Genomic DNA, 16697 nt, shown 5'->3' on the forward strand with positions numbered 1-16697 from the left:
ACTATATTACAGTCCTAATTACAACAATAATACTGTTACAAATACAAATTAATATTGTGGAATTATTGAGTAGATAAAAATGTCATACCACAGCCTGCACTGTTTATTAGATTTTAAGGGCTGCCAGGGATTCTCCATGTTTAGTATTATTTAAAACAATACTACAGGGCCGTCCAAATAATTTGCATTAAGGAACATGTTAATTAACAGGCAGTACACAAAGAAAGAAAAAAGCTAATGCGATACAATACACAGTGTAGTGAAAAAGCAGGTACATCACCTTAGGATTTTATGGTTTAACAGATATATTTATACTGTATATAGATTTAGATATATTTGACTTTCACCTAGTCTTTGCCAAGTCCCAATAATAGGTAAAACAAACATTATTTGATCATCCAGCATTATATATATTCAGTAACTTGTGACACCCCTTTTAGAAGCAATATCTTGAAGTAAAAGTTTCCTGTAAGAGTTGATCGCTCTGTCACATCTCCTCAGAGGAATTCTGGCCCACTCTTCCACACAGAACTGCTTCAAATCTGTAATGATTGAGGGCTTTCTTGTATGCACAGCTCTCTGTAGGGTTTGCCACAGAATCTCTATGACTTCTAAGTCTAGACTTGGCTATACCAATATCTGATTTCTTCTGTTTGAGCTATTCTGTCATAGATTTGCTCATATGTTTGTATCATTGTGCGGTTGTTTGATCCACTTTCAGCTGAGCTTTAGCTTCCGGAAAGATGGTCTCACATTTACAGTAACTTTGGAATGCTCTATTACAGTGTGAAATTCATGGTAGATTTAACTATAGCAAGGCTTCCAGGTCCTGAAGCAGCAAAGCAGGCCTGAACCATCACCCACCTCACCACCGTGCTTGATGGTTGGTCAATGGCTGTGTTTAGTTTTCAACAAACATGGCATTTTATCTTATGGCCAAACAGCTTTTGACTCATCTGTCCAGAGCACATTATTCCAGAAAAGGGCTTTCCTCCTGCCTATGCTTCCATGAAAGCCATTCTTATTTAATCTTTTCCCGATGGTGAATTTGTGAACTCAGACATTTAACACAGCAAGTCTGTAGATATAACCTGGGATAGCAAGTCTGTAGATGTAACCTTGGATGTCAGGTCTGTAGATGTAACCTTGGGATTCTTTGAAATGTCTAGGAGAATCATACAGTCAGATATTGGAGAGAATTTGCTAGGTCGGTCACTCCTGGTAGGTTGGCAATGGTTTTGAATTTTCTCCATTTGTAGTTTGTCTTTGTTACCATGGAATGATTTTGTTTGGAAATGGCTCTGACTGTCACAGATTGGGCATGATATGTTACCACAAACCTAAGAGTTTAAGACCAAACTGACAAGTTTCTGATTTTCTATATGGGTGGAAATCACTTCCTGATGATCCAATCATTTGCACATATTTTGGTGCACCTGAGTCTACATACCCTCTCAACTGAGATGGTCAAGCTATGTGTGCACTTACATTTTCACGCAAAGATATCTACTGTTGGTTTTTTAAAAAAAATAAATAATGACAAAGTAAAATATTTGTATGTTATTTGTCAGGTGAAGTTAATTGTGTCTCCTACTGGGACTTGAAAAAAAATGGTGAAAGTTAAATATGCCTAAATATGTTAAAGCATAAACTCTTAAGGAGGTGTAATTACTTTTTTTACCACACTGGTTATTACATTAGGAACTGGTAAAATATAATTACACATTGAATTGAAAGGTTTGAGCTGTGGAACCTTATTCACATTTATAGTATGATAATTAAATAGTGACCCTGACAGTAAAAATGTACTACACATTTTGTAACAACACTTACACAAGAGAGTAGGTAATTGGGCCCATTTAGCTTGTTTGGTAGTTAGTAGTTAATTGATCCTAGGATCTCATCCAGCCACTTCTTGAAAGACTCTGGGGTATTGAATTCAACATCATAGCTGCATTGTTTGTTCCTTACTTCCACAACTATTTGTCAAAAGAAGTGCTTCGTGTTCGTGGCACACACACCTTCCTGGTGCATGATGTTGTATTTATTAACAGCCTGATCACCAGTATATAGGATTTATGGGCTGATTGGGCAGATAAGTGTTGCCATCCCATTTTACTGACCAGTTCTTACTCTGACACTGTCTCAGACTTCTGAATTGTGGCAAGATTCTGCTTCAAACCGATCACTTACCTGTGGTGCTCTACAAAGTCTCTGAGGAAAAAGGAACTTTCTGTAGCGCAGGCACTATCTTCAGTGCCCTCTGTTGCACTGTGGGTAGCTGAAGCTGACAGCCACAGACACTGACAGGCAGGAATCCAACTGCAGGGACTCTGTGGTTTTTGGTAGCTGGCAGAGAAAAATTAGGTTGTAGGCATTTGGGACTCACCTGAGACAGCTGAGGATGAACAGTGTTATGACTGATAGAGGGGAAAAAATTCCAGAATTGACATGCAGTTGTGGGAAGACACCACTGAAACTGTGCTGGTTTGAAAAGGTTTCAACCAAGCTACAGGTTTCAGGTTCCTGATCTCGGGTCTCAGGATTCCAGGTCTTCTGGCTTTCTGGTTTTCAGGCTGACGTGTCTCTTGGTACAGAGCTGAATGCAGTACTTTCAGAAAAAGCTCAAATGTCAGAGCACTGTTCTGGTGGTGTTTCAGGGATCATATAGAAAACCCGAGATGGTTAATTGGAAGTTTGATAAGATGACTGAGGGGCTAACTGACAAATAGCCTGAGCGTGTTCGGATGCCATCGCTCGTGGGAATGTTGTGGTTTCCTGGGGCAACTGTGGACTGCGAGCCGCCATTGGCCTATGTGTGAGACCCACTGAATAAATAAGAAATGTACAGCATCACTGCTCTTATCACAAGCAATTGTATAAATGTCAAAACAGCTTCCTTGCTTGCTCTTATTTCATACCATGTTTTCCAGGCTAATGTACACATTGCTACACTGAAATTCAGAAACTCCTGTTTCTTTTTTGGACATACTTTAAGTGACAGTTGCAGAAGAACTTTATGATCTCACCTTTAATGAAAGTTGCTTTCACCTGCATTTCATTAACTCAACAACTTAACTGCTATGTGGATAAATATTCCTGCTACTCTTGTGTGTTTTGTAATCCCAGTCTTTCAAAGTACAGAATGACATATACATTTTCCTGAATTGTTTCCACATACTTTTTGATACAAAATTCCTGACTTATGGCAGCTGTTTCTTGGCAGAAACAAGTATGTTTCGCTCTGAAAGAAAACCAAGACATTGGTCTCGTTTCAGGCCCAATGTGGCTTGCTGTCTTCCTTTTTCTTGTCTTTTACAGTCAATATTACATGGTGAGGGCGAAGGTTAAGAGTGTAGGAGACTGTTTTAGTTGTCTTTGAAGTGATATTGTAAGGCATACAGGTGATAGGATCAGGGTAGGTAGGTGAGGTCAGAACACGTACTGTAAATGCCAGAAACACACTATAACACTGTGTCTGCTCACCTCCTGCATTCATGTAATGATTATTTTCACACACAGGAGAGTGCCGCCTGTGATAAAATACTGAAACTACAAAGATAGCTAGGAAGCTGTTATGCCCCAGGGGGCCGTGATGTTAGCTGTAGCAAAGTCTGGGTGGTTAGTATTTTCTTCTCCTCTGGTGTGGTGTGTTGTAGTTTTCCCCGTTTCAAGTTAAAACGTAATACATCACAGAAAATATCAGCTTCAACAATACAAAACAATAGCAGTAAATATGATAAAAACTCACTGCACCAAAGTGATATTCCTGGAAGTATTTTCTGACACACAAAATAACTTTCCCAGGACTGAGACAACTATGAGAAACTGCAGAACAACCCTCATAACATCCAACAGAGCTGGAAATGCACAGCCTGAAAAGAGAATTAATCCCTGGACACTTGTTAGTGACCACATGGGCTCAGAAATGGCATAATTCCAATGCAGTGGAAAGCAAGGACCTGATATCTTGCAAGGGATAATGGGACTGAATATGTATGGATGAATTTCAGGTAAGGTTTAAGATTGTTTTCAATTTAATTATGATGAACTAAGCAGGTGGTTTGTTAAATTAAATAATTTAAATATCTTTTGGGTCCAAAATCTGATACCTTTCAGCACTCAGAAGACCAGAGGTATGGTAATTAGGTTATTTTTTCTATCAGGTGTCTCAAAATTTTAGAAGTAGGTTACCTAAGGCTAACTGAATCGGATCTCAGATTTCAGTTCCTGGGGCTCTATAACTGTAAAGTTGTGGAGTTTGTATGTTCTCCCAGTGTTTGTATGGGGTTTCGCCACACTCCAAAGATATGGCCAAAGGTTAATTTGCTTCTGTAAAAAACTTCCCTGGTGTGCCCTCCAATGTCCCCTCTAATGAACTGGCATCCCATCCTGGGTATATCTCACCTTGTGCCCATTGGTTAACAGGATAGGTTCTGCTTCTCCCTGCAACCTTGTAAAAAATAGTGGATTAGACATTTTATGGATGAAAGCCAATTCCAGTCACCAAACAAAGCTGAGAATCTTTAACAGATAAACTATGGAAATAGACTCTGGTTCCATCTTCCTACAGTACTAGTTTAGGTACTGCATGCAGATCCCTGAAAATTTGGAAAATGGAAAATGGAAAAGTTTATTTTGTCTGCTTGTAGTACAATCTCACCAGGACAAGCACATTGAAAACAAGTGGATAGAAGTTGTATATCTTTATTTTCACTGAAAGTCTTTGATATTTCCTTTTTCTTTCCATTTGAAAAGAGTGGAAAAAATCAGAAGTTTTGAAATACCTGATGGACAATGATAGTACTTTAAAATGCACCTAAAATATCCCATTCAGTTTACATATGGACACATCTGCTGTTATAAACTCTTGCAAAGACTTTTTTCTTTCTGTAATACCACCAGTGGTGCAAATAGTTTTATACTATAGAATGTGAGCAGCTTAGCTCTAAACAACTCACAACTAAAACCCTTTGATTCTGTAGAAAGGCTTTGCATGTTTGTCTTCAGTATTTATTTGAGATTACAGGAAATAGTATCGTGTATCATGAACAAGACATTCCCTTGTGTATAATCTACTGGTGGGTGGAAAATTACATAAACTTCTAAAGTGTTTTCTATTGCAGCCATATCACCCTGCAACTCACAACTGGCAACCCACTGAAACTAAGCAGGTGTGAGCCTGGTCAGTACCTGGATGAGAGACCTCCTGGGAAAAACTAAGGTTGCTGCTGGAAGAGGTGTTAGTGGGACCAGCAGGGGGCGCTCACCCTGCGGTCCATGTGGGTCCTAATGCCCCAGTATAGTGATGGGGACACTATACTGTAAACAGGCGCTGTCCTTCGGATGAGATGTAAAACTGAGGTCCTGACTCTCTGTGGTCATTAAAAAATCCCAGGGCGCTTCTCGAAAAGAGTAGGGGTGTAACCCCGGTGTCCTGGCCAAATTTCCAATTGGCCTTTACCAATCATGGCCTCCTAATAATCCCCCTCTATGAATTGGCTACATTACTCTGCTCTCCTCCCCACTGATAGCTGATGTGTGGTGAGCGTTCTGGCGCACTATGGCTGCTGTCGCATCATCCAGGTGGATGCTGCACATTGGTGGTGGTGGAGGGGAGTCCCCATTACCTGTAAAGCGCTTTGAGTGGAGTGTCCAGAAAAGCGCTATATAAGTGTAAGCAATTATTATTATTATTATAATTATTTCTTTATTGCTAGATTTATTTTGGATTTTACCACTAGGTGGCAGTAGGTTTCCTTAATTCAGTGGTACTGGTGGTGAGGACTGTAAGGCATTTTTTATTTGGTTTTCTTCAGTTTACAGAACTCTTCATTGAATTGTTTGGGTTTTTTTCTGTACTCAGGACTCGATCTCTCAAAAAATCTTTCTTTGTATGTGTGATTTGTACAGAATGTATTTCAGTTTACTAGCAAGCTAGCTGCTAATCTATAGTTTTGTCACCAATTCCTATCAATCCTGAATTCAGACATAGGAGGGAGTGAGGCTGTCAAACAGTTTCAGGACAAATTCGGAGTGGTGCCTGGGCCCGCAGGATTTATACTGATTTCTAACCTGGTTCTCCTGATTATGAACTAATGTGGTTTTAAAAAAACAAGGAAACAGTTGAGGTGAGGCCAAAATAATGAAGGAATAGAAACAACGAGATATGGGAATACCCAGAACCAGGACTGGGAAGCTGCCTTAAATGATGGGCACTCCACACAGCATACCAGTTTGTGTTTTTATTGGGAATTCTTGTATGTAATGGTGGAACTGAGAAACTTGATGTATTCATATTATTGGTAATTATAATTTGCCTGTTCAGGTAGTTCTCTATTCAGAGTAGTATGGAGCTGAGGTTTGCACTCATGCTCAATAACTGTGAAGTTGTGGGTTAAAATTACTGACAGCTACTTTGCAGCATTTTTCCCTGTGTTGCAGGCCATCAAAGATTTGTTATATTCTGCTTCATGGAGGCTGCTTCTGTGCAGAGAGGGAACGATTGTAAGGCCAGTGTTTGAGCTTTAAAGACAAACGATTTACATAATTGGGAACCACTACATGTGCTGGCATTTTCTAAACAAATGTGCTGAAATTAAATAGAAACCTAGTGGACAAGGTGAAGGAAACATAAAAACTGAACTATGTTTCTATGTTAATTGTCTCTCCCATGTCTCTGCAGCCTACTCCAGCCTAATTACAAACCATCCTCACCAGCTTGTTACTGGAGCTCCCAGACATGTATTAGGCCAATAGTATTGAGACTACATGAACAGGTACATTGTCCATTATTCTTATTTCATTCTTCTACATTAACATTAACTACATGATTAGAGAATTAGCTGGGATGGCAGAAAAGAGAACTTCAGGAGCGGCAGATAAATGTGAAGAGATATGAATAAAACAATACCAGTATTTGTTCGCACTACAGAAATTAAATATATATCCTACAGGAAAGTATTTTTAATTACAACATGCTCTCACTGATTAAGAGGTGTCCAGCCATGAAGTGCTATTGGTTATCATGCAGAAAATTGGACAAGGATTAATAACAAGGAATAAATATTACTGAACTCTGCTTACTTAACAGCTAGCACTGTGTGAAAATCCTTTGAATTTTTGTATATTGTAAATATATATATTAATAATAAGCATAATTTAAAATCACAGACACCTCTTCTGATGTTATTGAACACTTCTTCATCTTACAAAAGTGACAGTGAAGGGGCACTAGGAAATCAAATTGCTTACAATATAGGTTAAAAACAATGACTCCTGTAGCAGTAAAGCTAAAAGTGAACCAAAGGCCTTGTTGCGATTTAGCAATTAAGCAGCAGCTCAGCACTAAACCACAGCCAGTGCAGCTCAGATCAATCTTTTCCAAGACATTAAGCTAGGCGAGTAAAGGACTGTATCACAGTTGCGTTAAAACCCAGATACTGTAGTTTGCCTAAGATGCCCAAGACAGATTATAGGGATACGTCAAAAGTAAAACAACGTCAGCTCATGTTGTTGTTTTGAAGTTTTATTAACATCTAAATAACAAAACAATATTGTGTGCAAATAAGATGTCAGACACAGAACAGAACTACTCGTTTTGGCAAGTTAAGCTGCAACGATGTGGCACATGTCTGAGAAGATATGTTACAGGTAAGATGAAGGCTTAATAATGTACAAAACATGGGTTTCAAACCAATCAGCATGAACCGCAAGGGAAATTCTAGCACTTTCAGTCATTATTAAAGAGATGCTCTGACAGTAGTGCTTAAAGTGGAATAACGATAAATTAACATTGCAATTATTGCTACAACAATAAACATTTATCCCAAAGGAAGGATAAATAATAGCAGGTTTCAGTACAAAATACATTCTTGGTGATAAGAGTAGGACATTGTCATGGAGCTAGAACTGTATGAAAATGCTAAACAAATGGAATCCCTTGAATTCTTGTATAGTGTAAATATATTTATTAATATTAATAATGATACCCATAATAAAACTAAAATCACACTGCAAAAACACATTTTAGAAAATACTGAAATTGCTAAATGTTGCTGCCTTAAGAACTCTCGTACAACAAGTGCTGCTCCATGTGTTTTTGAACAAAGGAAAACATTCTTGGTTTTAAACTCTTTTAACTTAAGGAGAAATGATAAGGGTGAATTAATACTGATTAATCCAATACTTAAAGGAGACATAAGTGCTTCCCTGTCAAAACTAATGTCAGGAAACGTTTGGCCCTGGCAGCCCTTGGTCCTGTGAAACAGGTTCCTCAGTTCAAGTATGACGTACAGGATTGTAATTCCAGTTTCGCCCTCTGTGGCTGATTGCTCTCACGCCTCTAGTGTGAAGACTGATGTGCGGAGCGTACATTCCCCAGTTAGCCAAGAAGGACGGAGCTCCTAGGAGGAGGAGTTTACATTCCCGGAGGACACAGCAGTCTCGGGGCAGTACTCGGCCTCCTCCTTGTTGGGGTGGGAGGAGTTGTCCGACTTGCTGCGGCCACCCATGATGGACTGCCTGAGCTTGCTGCTGGCCGGCCCTCCACTGACCTCGCAAGGGAGCATCTTGAGGAAGGCGCGGCGCATCTCGTTGCTGGTGAGGGTGTAGATGAGGGGGTTCATGGCCGAATTGAGCACGGCCAGTGCCAGGAACCACTCCGCCTTATACAAGATAGCGCACTTCCGGATCTTACAGGCCACATCCAGCAGTAGGAGAATGAAGAGGGGGGCCCAGCAAGCGATGAAGCAGCTAAGCACGATGATGACCGTCTTGAGCAGCGCCAAGGACTTCTCCGAGCTCTTGCTCCCCCTACTGTTTGGGTACTTCCGGAACACGAGCTTGCGGCTGCGCGTCCGTACCAGGGAGTAAATCCGAGCGTAGAGGATGACAATGGCCATGAGGATGACGCTGAAGACCGTGGTGCAGAACAGGATGTAGGTCTTGTGGTAGAGGGGAAGCACTGTAGAGCAGCTGTTCATACTTTCAATGCAGTTCCAGCCCATGATGGGCAGCCCCCCCAGGATGGCCGAGATGACCCAGCAGGTGCTGATGAGCAGAAACACCCGGCAGGTGTTGCCCCCATTGTGCAGTTTCATTTTCAGCATGGTGAGATGCCTCTCAATGGCGATGGCCAGCAAACTGAACACTGAAGCAGCCAGGGCCACGAACATGCTGCCCTCGCGGAAGAACCACTGCGTGGAGCTCAGTTTGTAGGTGTTAGCTCCAGACAGCAGGATGTTGCAGGTGTACACCACTCCTGCCAGCAGGTCCGACAAGGCCAAATTGCCAATGAAATAATACATGGGCTTGTGGAATTTTTTCGTCCTCCATATTGTGAGCAGAACCAAAATGTTTTCCAGAATAATGAAGCAGCACACGATAATAAAGACCACAGAGTCGGCTTTAAGTCCCGAGTCTTGTTCTGCCTTCCGAAATTTCCCAGTGAAATTGTAGTGCCTCTCTATTAAATTAGAATACATGGACCCGTAGGCATTCCTGTTGTTGCCGGCAGTGGTCAGCTCCATTGTTGGAGGAGTGAGTCATTCACGCTGCAATGCACAACTAAGTCCATAGGAGGAGCCAAACCCGTTTTTTTTTGTTCGTGTGTCCGGGCGGTGCTGCTCTCAGCTGAGAAGAAACTCTTTCTGGTAGAAGAATGTGCACCACACAGACACGGCACCCATCGTTTAGAGGCTGCAAGAGACAAGCACCGACGTTACATGATGATAAGACAAAAACTTTCATAGACGTTCCCTCAGGGGTTTGTGTCACATACTTAATTTTTGTTTTCATTTTATTATGAAAAGGTCCACTAATAATTTAAATGTATTTGCCCTAGCAATAGACATGCAACATATGTAAAGCTTTTAGGTAAATCTTACAACAATTCTAATTAGAAAAATTAATGGCTCATATTCAAATCTAAACAGCAGCCTATAGGTTTCAGATACCTCCCTTGATAGATAACTTCTCGTTTAGTTCATGTTCATAATATTTAGCCGTTAACTGAAATCTACAAATTCATATTCTTCAACACTATACATTGAAAAATAAAAATGGATGTTTAAATGTTTACTTTCATTAGTTATTAGTTATTATTGTATTTAAAAGATATAGGGAAAAAACTTCCCATCGAAGAACTGGTGCTGGCAGGAGAGGGGATTAAAACATTCTAACCGCTGTTTGAGAACTTCACGATAATATCAAAGTTTAAAAATGTTCTTTCACAAATAAATATATACTTGCCATACAAACTGATAACTTTATACTGCGACATTTATTTTTTATGAACTTAATAGCAGCGCATTGGTTTACAGGCTCATGCGACGCGCTGAGCTCACCCCGGCTCTACACTGACACTTGTCAAGGGGGCAGCGAGATCTCCCAAAACAGATAGAGATGCTTAATATGAAGAAGTGATTCTGATAGAGTGAGTTATGTGCGACTATAAAAGACATCATGAATTTAATCATGAATTTACAAACGGAATAAAGCAACACCACTAGTTGCAGGAATTTCTCAGCAGTGATCCTGCACGAAGTTAGTTAAATAGTTTTTACACGCGCAAAAATTTTAACTTTAAAATTAAAATGTTACCGCATCTGGTAAAATGAAGAGAGAGCCTTCTCTGTCTAATAAATCCCACCAGTTCCCAGTGAAACGCAATTTATTGCACTTTAAAGAAATTTCAAAGTGTTGGTTCAAATTGGAACTGCGAAAGGAAATGCGTAAAAAAAACCCCAAAACATTCCTAAATCACCCTTTCGACAAATAAATTTAACAATTTCATAAGTTCCGAACTGCGTTTGAAGTACACCAGATACTCCAAAAAGCATCTGTTATTCGTGCTAAACTCGTTTTCTTCGAAAATTATGCGATTCAATGTCTCTAATGTACCAATTTTATTCGTGTACTTACCTTGCAGGTATGTGCCCTTGTGTCTTGGTCATATGTATCCCTCGAGTAACGGTATATTCCGATTCAGGACACTATTACATGGCCACACACCAAGAGACTGTTCCCTCGACTGGAGGCGTCACTGTGCAAACTCTAAGAAGTTAAGTCCAGTTGATTGAAGCTCCGCCTTCCTCCAGTTGAGAGTACAGGGGCCCGAGACTTCACCACACCGTGTAGAACTCCGGCTAATGTCCGAGATCGCAGTGTAGGTGACAATATTTATTTTCTATTTTTATTCGATGTTATGTTGTTTAGTTTTAAAAATGTACAAAAAGGGAATTCTGGCAAATATTGACAATGTCAGATGAAACAGTGGTCAGAATAATAAATCCAACTGGAAGCACTTAGCTGCATGCTCATAATTTGCCATTTGATCTACGAAACACTGCATTAAAAAAAGTACAAATTAAAACACAACCCAGAAATGCCTTTTAAGTAAAATTTAATGACAGCATAATACATGGAAAAGCACTTCAGCATGAATGGACCAAGCAGGAAACCAAGACTTGCATCTGAAACAAGTTTATCCAGAGATGTAAGTGCAAAACGTATTTTGTTAGACTATACAGATTGGCAAATGATAAACTAATATTCTTTTGAACTAATAAAATAAAGAGGGAGAACATGCTGTGGGGCCAAAGTTCAACTGGGAGGCAGGAGGGCTGCTGTTTCTGAAGTGCATTAAGCTTGTTCCTCGTTCTGCCTGTAATAGAGTGATGAGGGCTTGCTGGAAAGCTGCACATTTGGGTGCCATTTCAGTTTTAATTTACAAATTAGTGGCTGGCAAAGGAAATGGTAACGGAACAGTTTGAGGGCGTCTTCATGTCTGTGACAGTGCCCATTCAGGGGCACTGATGAAGATGTGAGAGACAGGAGCACGAGAGGTCTGCTGGGGCTGTGGACCCCAGACCGCAAACCCTGCAAAGCAGGACAAGGCTGCAGCCAAGCACTGCCATTCCAAGATGGCAGAGGCCTTCTTAACCAGCAGTTTCAGATGCTCCATCCAAACCTTTAACCCCTACCACCTGAGCTTGCTGTTTTAACCTCAGTTTAATTTCAACATTATGTGTAGAACTAGGTTCCCTTAATGCATGAAATCAGACACAAAAGCTGAGGTGAGCTGTCTGAACCCCGACAACAAAGAACACGTATACACACAATGGGGCTCCTCAAAACCGTCCACCCTCATCTGCTCATTAATCACAAGGGTGCTGCGGTATCTCAAGGTCTAGCGGTTATTTACCCAGTTGATGCCCCGGGGGGGGGAAGAGTTCAATATGTCGTGCTTTCCAGTGCGAGGGAAATGGGTGACTTCCATTATTCCAGTTCCTTGGGCACCTCATCACTCAAATGGCAAAACACGTCAGCCATGTCCATAAAAAAATCCATTAATATACAAATCTGGAATGGAATCCTCCACAAAATACTCCTTTCTTTTTTTTGGTCACCTCATGAGAACTGAGGATGTCCAGGTTCCCCTGTGTAGCAGCTTTATCCTTTCCAAAATGGGCAGCTGAGATGAACCATCTTCCTGTTAACATCCAGCCCTCTGATCAAATTCATATCTTCTTCTGGGAGTGAGAACCCAAATACCTGGCCAGAGGGGAAACAGGAGTTTGGAGAAATGATTAACTGCCAGTGATATCCAAAACACTAGAGTTTAATGTGAATATCAAAGGACTGCAGCTAAATAAATTTATACTGATTACCTTCAGAAAAAAGTTTCAGGTTTATTTTAAAAGTATTTTCTAGGGACACTGGCAGAATGTCACTGATATACTTTGCTCAAGAAATTGATAGAAAATAAAATGACTGTCAGTGTGTTAGATAATCAGCAGTACTAGAATCTGGAGAGCACAAGGCCAAGCCTATAGCCAAGACACGGACAAGTGTAATATTTCTTTATCTTATTTTTAGTGTCTTAACAAATGCTCCACTTCCCATTTAATTGTGTGGCAGCAAATAAAAGAAGGAGTTTTTGGGAAAATAACTTTTTGAGAGAGAGGAGGCCTTTTAAGTGGTTCATGATCATGGGATGATTTCTGTTACTGGGTTCTGCTGTATAAAGTATTGGAATGAAGTGAAGACAGCTGACAGGCTGACCACAGAAATTGGGGCTGTGCAGAGTGCTGTCAGACTGCAGAGAGCACACTGTTATTTACTGAGTCTCCAGAACTCCTGTGGTCTCTGTCAGGCATGGCTGTGGCTAGGGTCAGCTCTCCCTGTTACAGCAAGTTAGCCAGACCAGCTAAAACACATAAAAGACCTGGCCCTCCATTTCAAAAGAGCTTCAGAGCACATACCACCAGCTTTTACAACCCTTTAGATGTAGTATAAAATTACACAGATTACAGTGAGAAGAGCACTCTTAAATTTATCCATTCCTCCTCATATACTCAGTATACAAACCAGATTCTGTATCTGTGTTTCATTTAGCAGTATAAACATGTAAAACTCATTTATGAGCCACAGGGAACAGCTGACAAAATGTAGAAGAAATTATGTATTTTTGCTCATGTTGAGCAACTGGTGTAAGGGACATATCAGACTGATATGTCATCCTCAAGAAAAACAACAACAACTGAATAGTCGTACATGTCTGATATGAAAAACAGCTATATTTGTTAAACTGCAAATAATGTTTTTTTGCACTTTAAGATATTCTATGTTTTTGTTTAAAATTAAACATCACCAGTTATTTTGTTACATACCCCTGATTTGAAATAGCTAATTGTGTGATTTTTACACCTTGTCTTACAGCGAAAATCCCTTAACAGCACACAGGGGAAAATGAGGACGTGCAGATAGACTACACGCACCCGTCCACCTTCCTGCCAATTGTCTTTTACCATCTCAAAGGCAGCACTGCCTCATGGTGGAGACTTGGCACTGATTGAAAGAGAGGTGTTTCCTTAATTGCCAGGTCCACATGTCTATAAGCACCTCGGAGGCCATTTTGTCATCAAGTTGACCCGACCCTCAGTTGTCCTACCTGAGGAATCCTGGTCACCTAGCAACACAATCCAGGCTTGAACCTATGATCATTGAGCTCAGCTTCCACTCGAGCGACAGCCATTACTGGTTGAGCTGCTTGGGAGGCCCCTATTTTGCTTTTTTTGTATGAATTTTTCCTTGTAGTAAAAAAATAATGAATGAATGGGTGGACAAATGGTCTTGGATCAGCCTGCTATTGCTGAAGGTTTTATTTTCCATTCAAATGCAGACTAATATTGTTCAAGTCACACTGTAGACACTAAGCAACTCACACTGGGCCATATGCATTTGTAAAAATAGACATTTTGATTACAGATCCTATTGGTTGTAAAGGCAAGATCTCACAGGCACCCTGATGGCTAAGTGCTCCCCTGCTACAAGCTTGCTGAGGTGATTTACAGAAGGAATTTACAGTGATTTACAGTGAAGAACAAAAGGAGAAATTGTACATGGATTTTCCATACTTCATTCTCCCTGTGATCATACATCTCTTGAGTTTGTGCCTTAGACCAGAGCAGGGCTTTGCAGAAATGAAAATCTCTAAAGAAAAGGTGAGAATGGCAGACTGCCTCTGCATTTCCCCTCCACACACAATAGGGTGTGTCAGTGGTCTCTTTCACTTGGCTCCTAGTGTCTGCCTGCCTGGATCTACAAATCCAGCAATGCAGACAGCTGTTTCCGTTCTCTGTGTTTCCTCAGCCCCCAACAGCAAGAAACGAGACAGGAAAAAATTAGAAATTAGATGATATGATGTAGAGAGCTCCTTAGATCCTTAACAGCAGACTTTGTTTTCTGAAAATAAACATGCATATAGAGGGCAAAGAGTTTCTTCTTTGAAGGTAAGTAGGCTTATACCAGCGCCGACCTAAAAAAATCTACTCTCACTACCGCACTTGGAACCCACTCCGCTTCCCCCTGGATCCTCGAGACTGGCCAGATCAGCACTATTAAACAACCGCTCCATGAACAATAAGTCTCTTCTCATATGTGACTTTATTACAGAAAAAACTTGACTTTCCATGCTTAACCAAAAGCTGGCACAGACAAATGGTCCATAACATTTATATATTGGTAAGATTATCTAAAATGTAATGTATTTTTACTTTAACTGTGAACAGTAACTTCATAGTTCAGGTATCAATGTTTTATTTCTAGTTTTGCCATCAATATCTGTATGAGGACTGGGAATATAAATCCATTGAAACTGATGAATGGTCTTTATCAATATAATTTTCTCAAAAGACACTTGACCTTTTATAATTTTAAAATATATAAGATCTCTTATTTGTTAAATAAACAAATGCAATGTGTATTTCAAGTCAGGAAGCATTAAAAAAGAAGCAAAAAGTGCCTTTTTTCTTAACTGTTTCTGTAATTAGAACTCTGAACTCTGAAACGTTGTTCTTGTTTTAGACAGTTGCTCTCCTAAGGCTTCAGTGCAAGTCCACACACCCCCAGGACCTGCCCAGCTGTGAACCAGCTGTGATCGCTGAGATTCTCAGGCTTAGGTCCAGCTGCTTGCGCTCTGGTAACAGAGGATCTGTGATAGGGAACTCAGTCTCACTCACCACGTGCTCTCACTGGACCACAAACCACACAGGTTACACCTCTATGGTGAGATTATTTAACACAGTGCCTCATTCCCTCTCTGTTCATCCTTTTCCACATCACGAATGCAGTACAGCACACAGCACTTGCATATAAAATAAAATATTAAAAAAAATAAAATATAAAATTATAACATCTACAAGACTGTGGTTGTCTCCCATCCATTTTTTTCTCTGGATTTCTGCATTGCTATAACGTACAGAACTGGTGGAGTTATGGAATACATTGAAATTTTCATAAAGTAGAAGCTCGAAACAGGTGCTTTGAGACTGAAATTAGGAAAACAGGAAGCATTTATTTACACAAAGAGTTGCAGGTGCCTGCAACAAACATCACAAGTATGCTGCTGAAATCAGATCTCAGGAATCCTATGATACATCAACTGGAACAATCTAGAATCCATTATCCAATGGAGCCAAGCCTGAGGGCAACAAAGATGGTACCACAATGGGGAATTCAGGGCTGAATTCCTAAAAAGATTGTTAAGAGATTTTTCAGTAATTGTGAGTATAAACCTCAGGTTATTCCAGACAATCCAGGGCCCACAGGGTATTGAAACATGTTATTAAAATACAGTATATTTATATTAAGTGTTAGAATTCATTGTTCGAAGAAGGTGACCTGGATGCTAACATGCACAGAATGTGACAATTCAGGAAAATTCTGGAAAAGAGGGCAAAAGTGTGATTAATACACTGCTCAAATCGCTGTCTAGCATGGAGCATGTTTGAATGATAGCCACCCTGCAATATTATATTTGTCTCAGCCATCATGAGTGAACAAGCCAGTGCTGCTTTATCAATGAAATACAGAAATGCACCAATAAATAAGACTGGAATGGGGCATAATTCTCATATTGGCCATCAGCCTGCCAGTATAGTATACAATATACTCTCATCATTCTCGCCTTAAACCCCAGTAGGAGAAATCTGTCTTAGTCTCTAAATATTACACTACTAGATAATGAAGCAGTTGCAGTAAAGCAGTTTTAGGGTTTGGACAATAAAGCATTGTCGGATCTCCTGTCCCTGTGGGGCACAGGGTCCTTTTTCCATCTCACCTGTCTGTGCACTGTATTAGACTCTCAGGATATTTTGGCAGTGCTGTGCATTTTTAAGAGCTGTAGTTACTGT

General features: G+C 40.3%; 2 protein-coding genes across 5 annotated transcripts in view; both read right to left on the reverse strand.

Annotated features, from left to right (window-relative positions):
• Positions 1-7512: 7512 nt before the first annotated feature.
• Positions 7513-11075, reverse strand: s1pr1 (sphingosine-1-phosphate receptor 1). The gene is made up of 2 exons (XM_088598849.1): positions 10924-11075; positions 7513-9699 (listed from the first exon to the last, which is right to left on the reverse strand). The coding sequence occupies exon 2, from the start codon at positions 9528-9530 to the stop codon at positions 8406-8408; it is 1125 nt and encodes a 374-aa protein (XP_088454975.1). The 5' UTR covers positions 9531-9699; positions 10924-11075; the 3' UTR covers positions 7513-8405.
• Positions 11076-11387: 312 nt separating this feature from the next.
• The window catches only part of LOC148652171 (putative oxidoreductase ZK1290.5), a 77121-nt gene continuing 71811 nt past the window's right edge, over positions 11388-16697 (reverse strand). For all 4 annotated transcript variants that reach the window (XR_015925245.1, XM_088598856.1, XM_088598853.1 and 1 more), the window contains one exon: positions 11388-12555. Coding sequence is in view for 2 of the 4 variants with exons in the window: in XM_088598853.1 (XP_088454979.1) it covers positions 12454-12555 (102 nt within the window). In the remaining 2 variants the exon portion in view is untranslated. The remainder of the gene's footprint in view (positions 12556-16697) is intronic.

Source organism: Lepisosteus platostomus, chromosome 11 (assembly GCF_059453375.1).
Source record: "Lepisosteus platostomus isolate fLepPlt1 chromosome 11, fLepPlt1.hap1, whole genome shotgun sequence".
In the NCBI taxonomy this organism is placed as follows: Eukaryota; Metazoa; Chordata; class Actinopteri; order Semionotiformes; family Lepisosteidae; genus Lepisosteus; species Lepisosteus platostomus.

Excerpts from the sequence above, each read along its gene's own strand:
- s1pr1 (XM_088598849.1), bottom strand. The coding sequence starts at position 9,530 with ATGGAGCTGACCACTGCCGGCAACAACAGGAATGCCTACGGGTCCATG.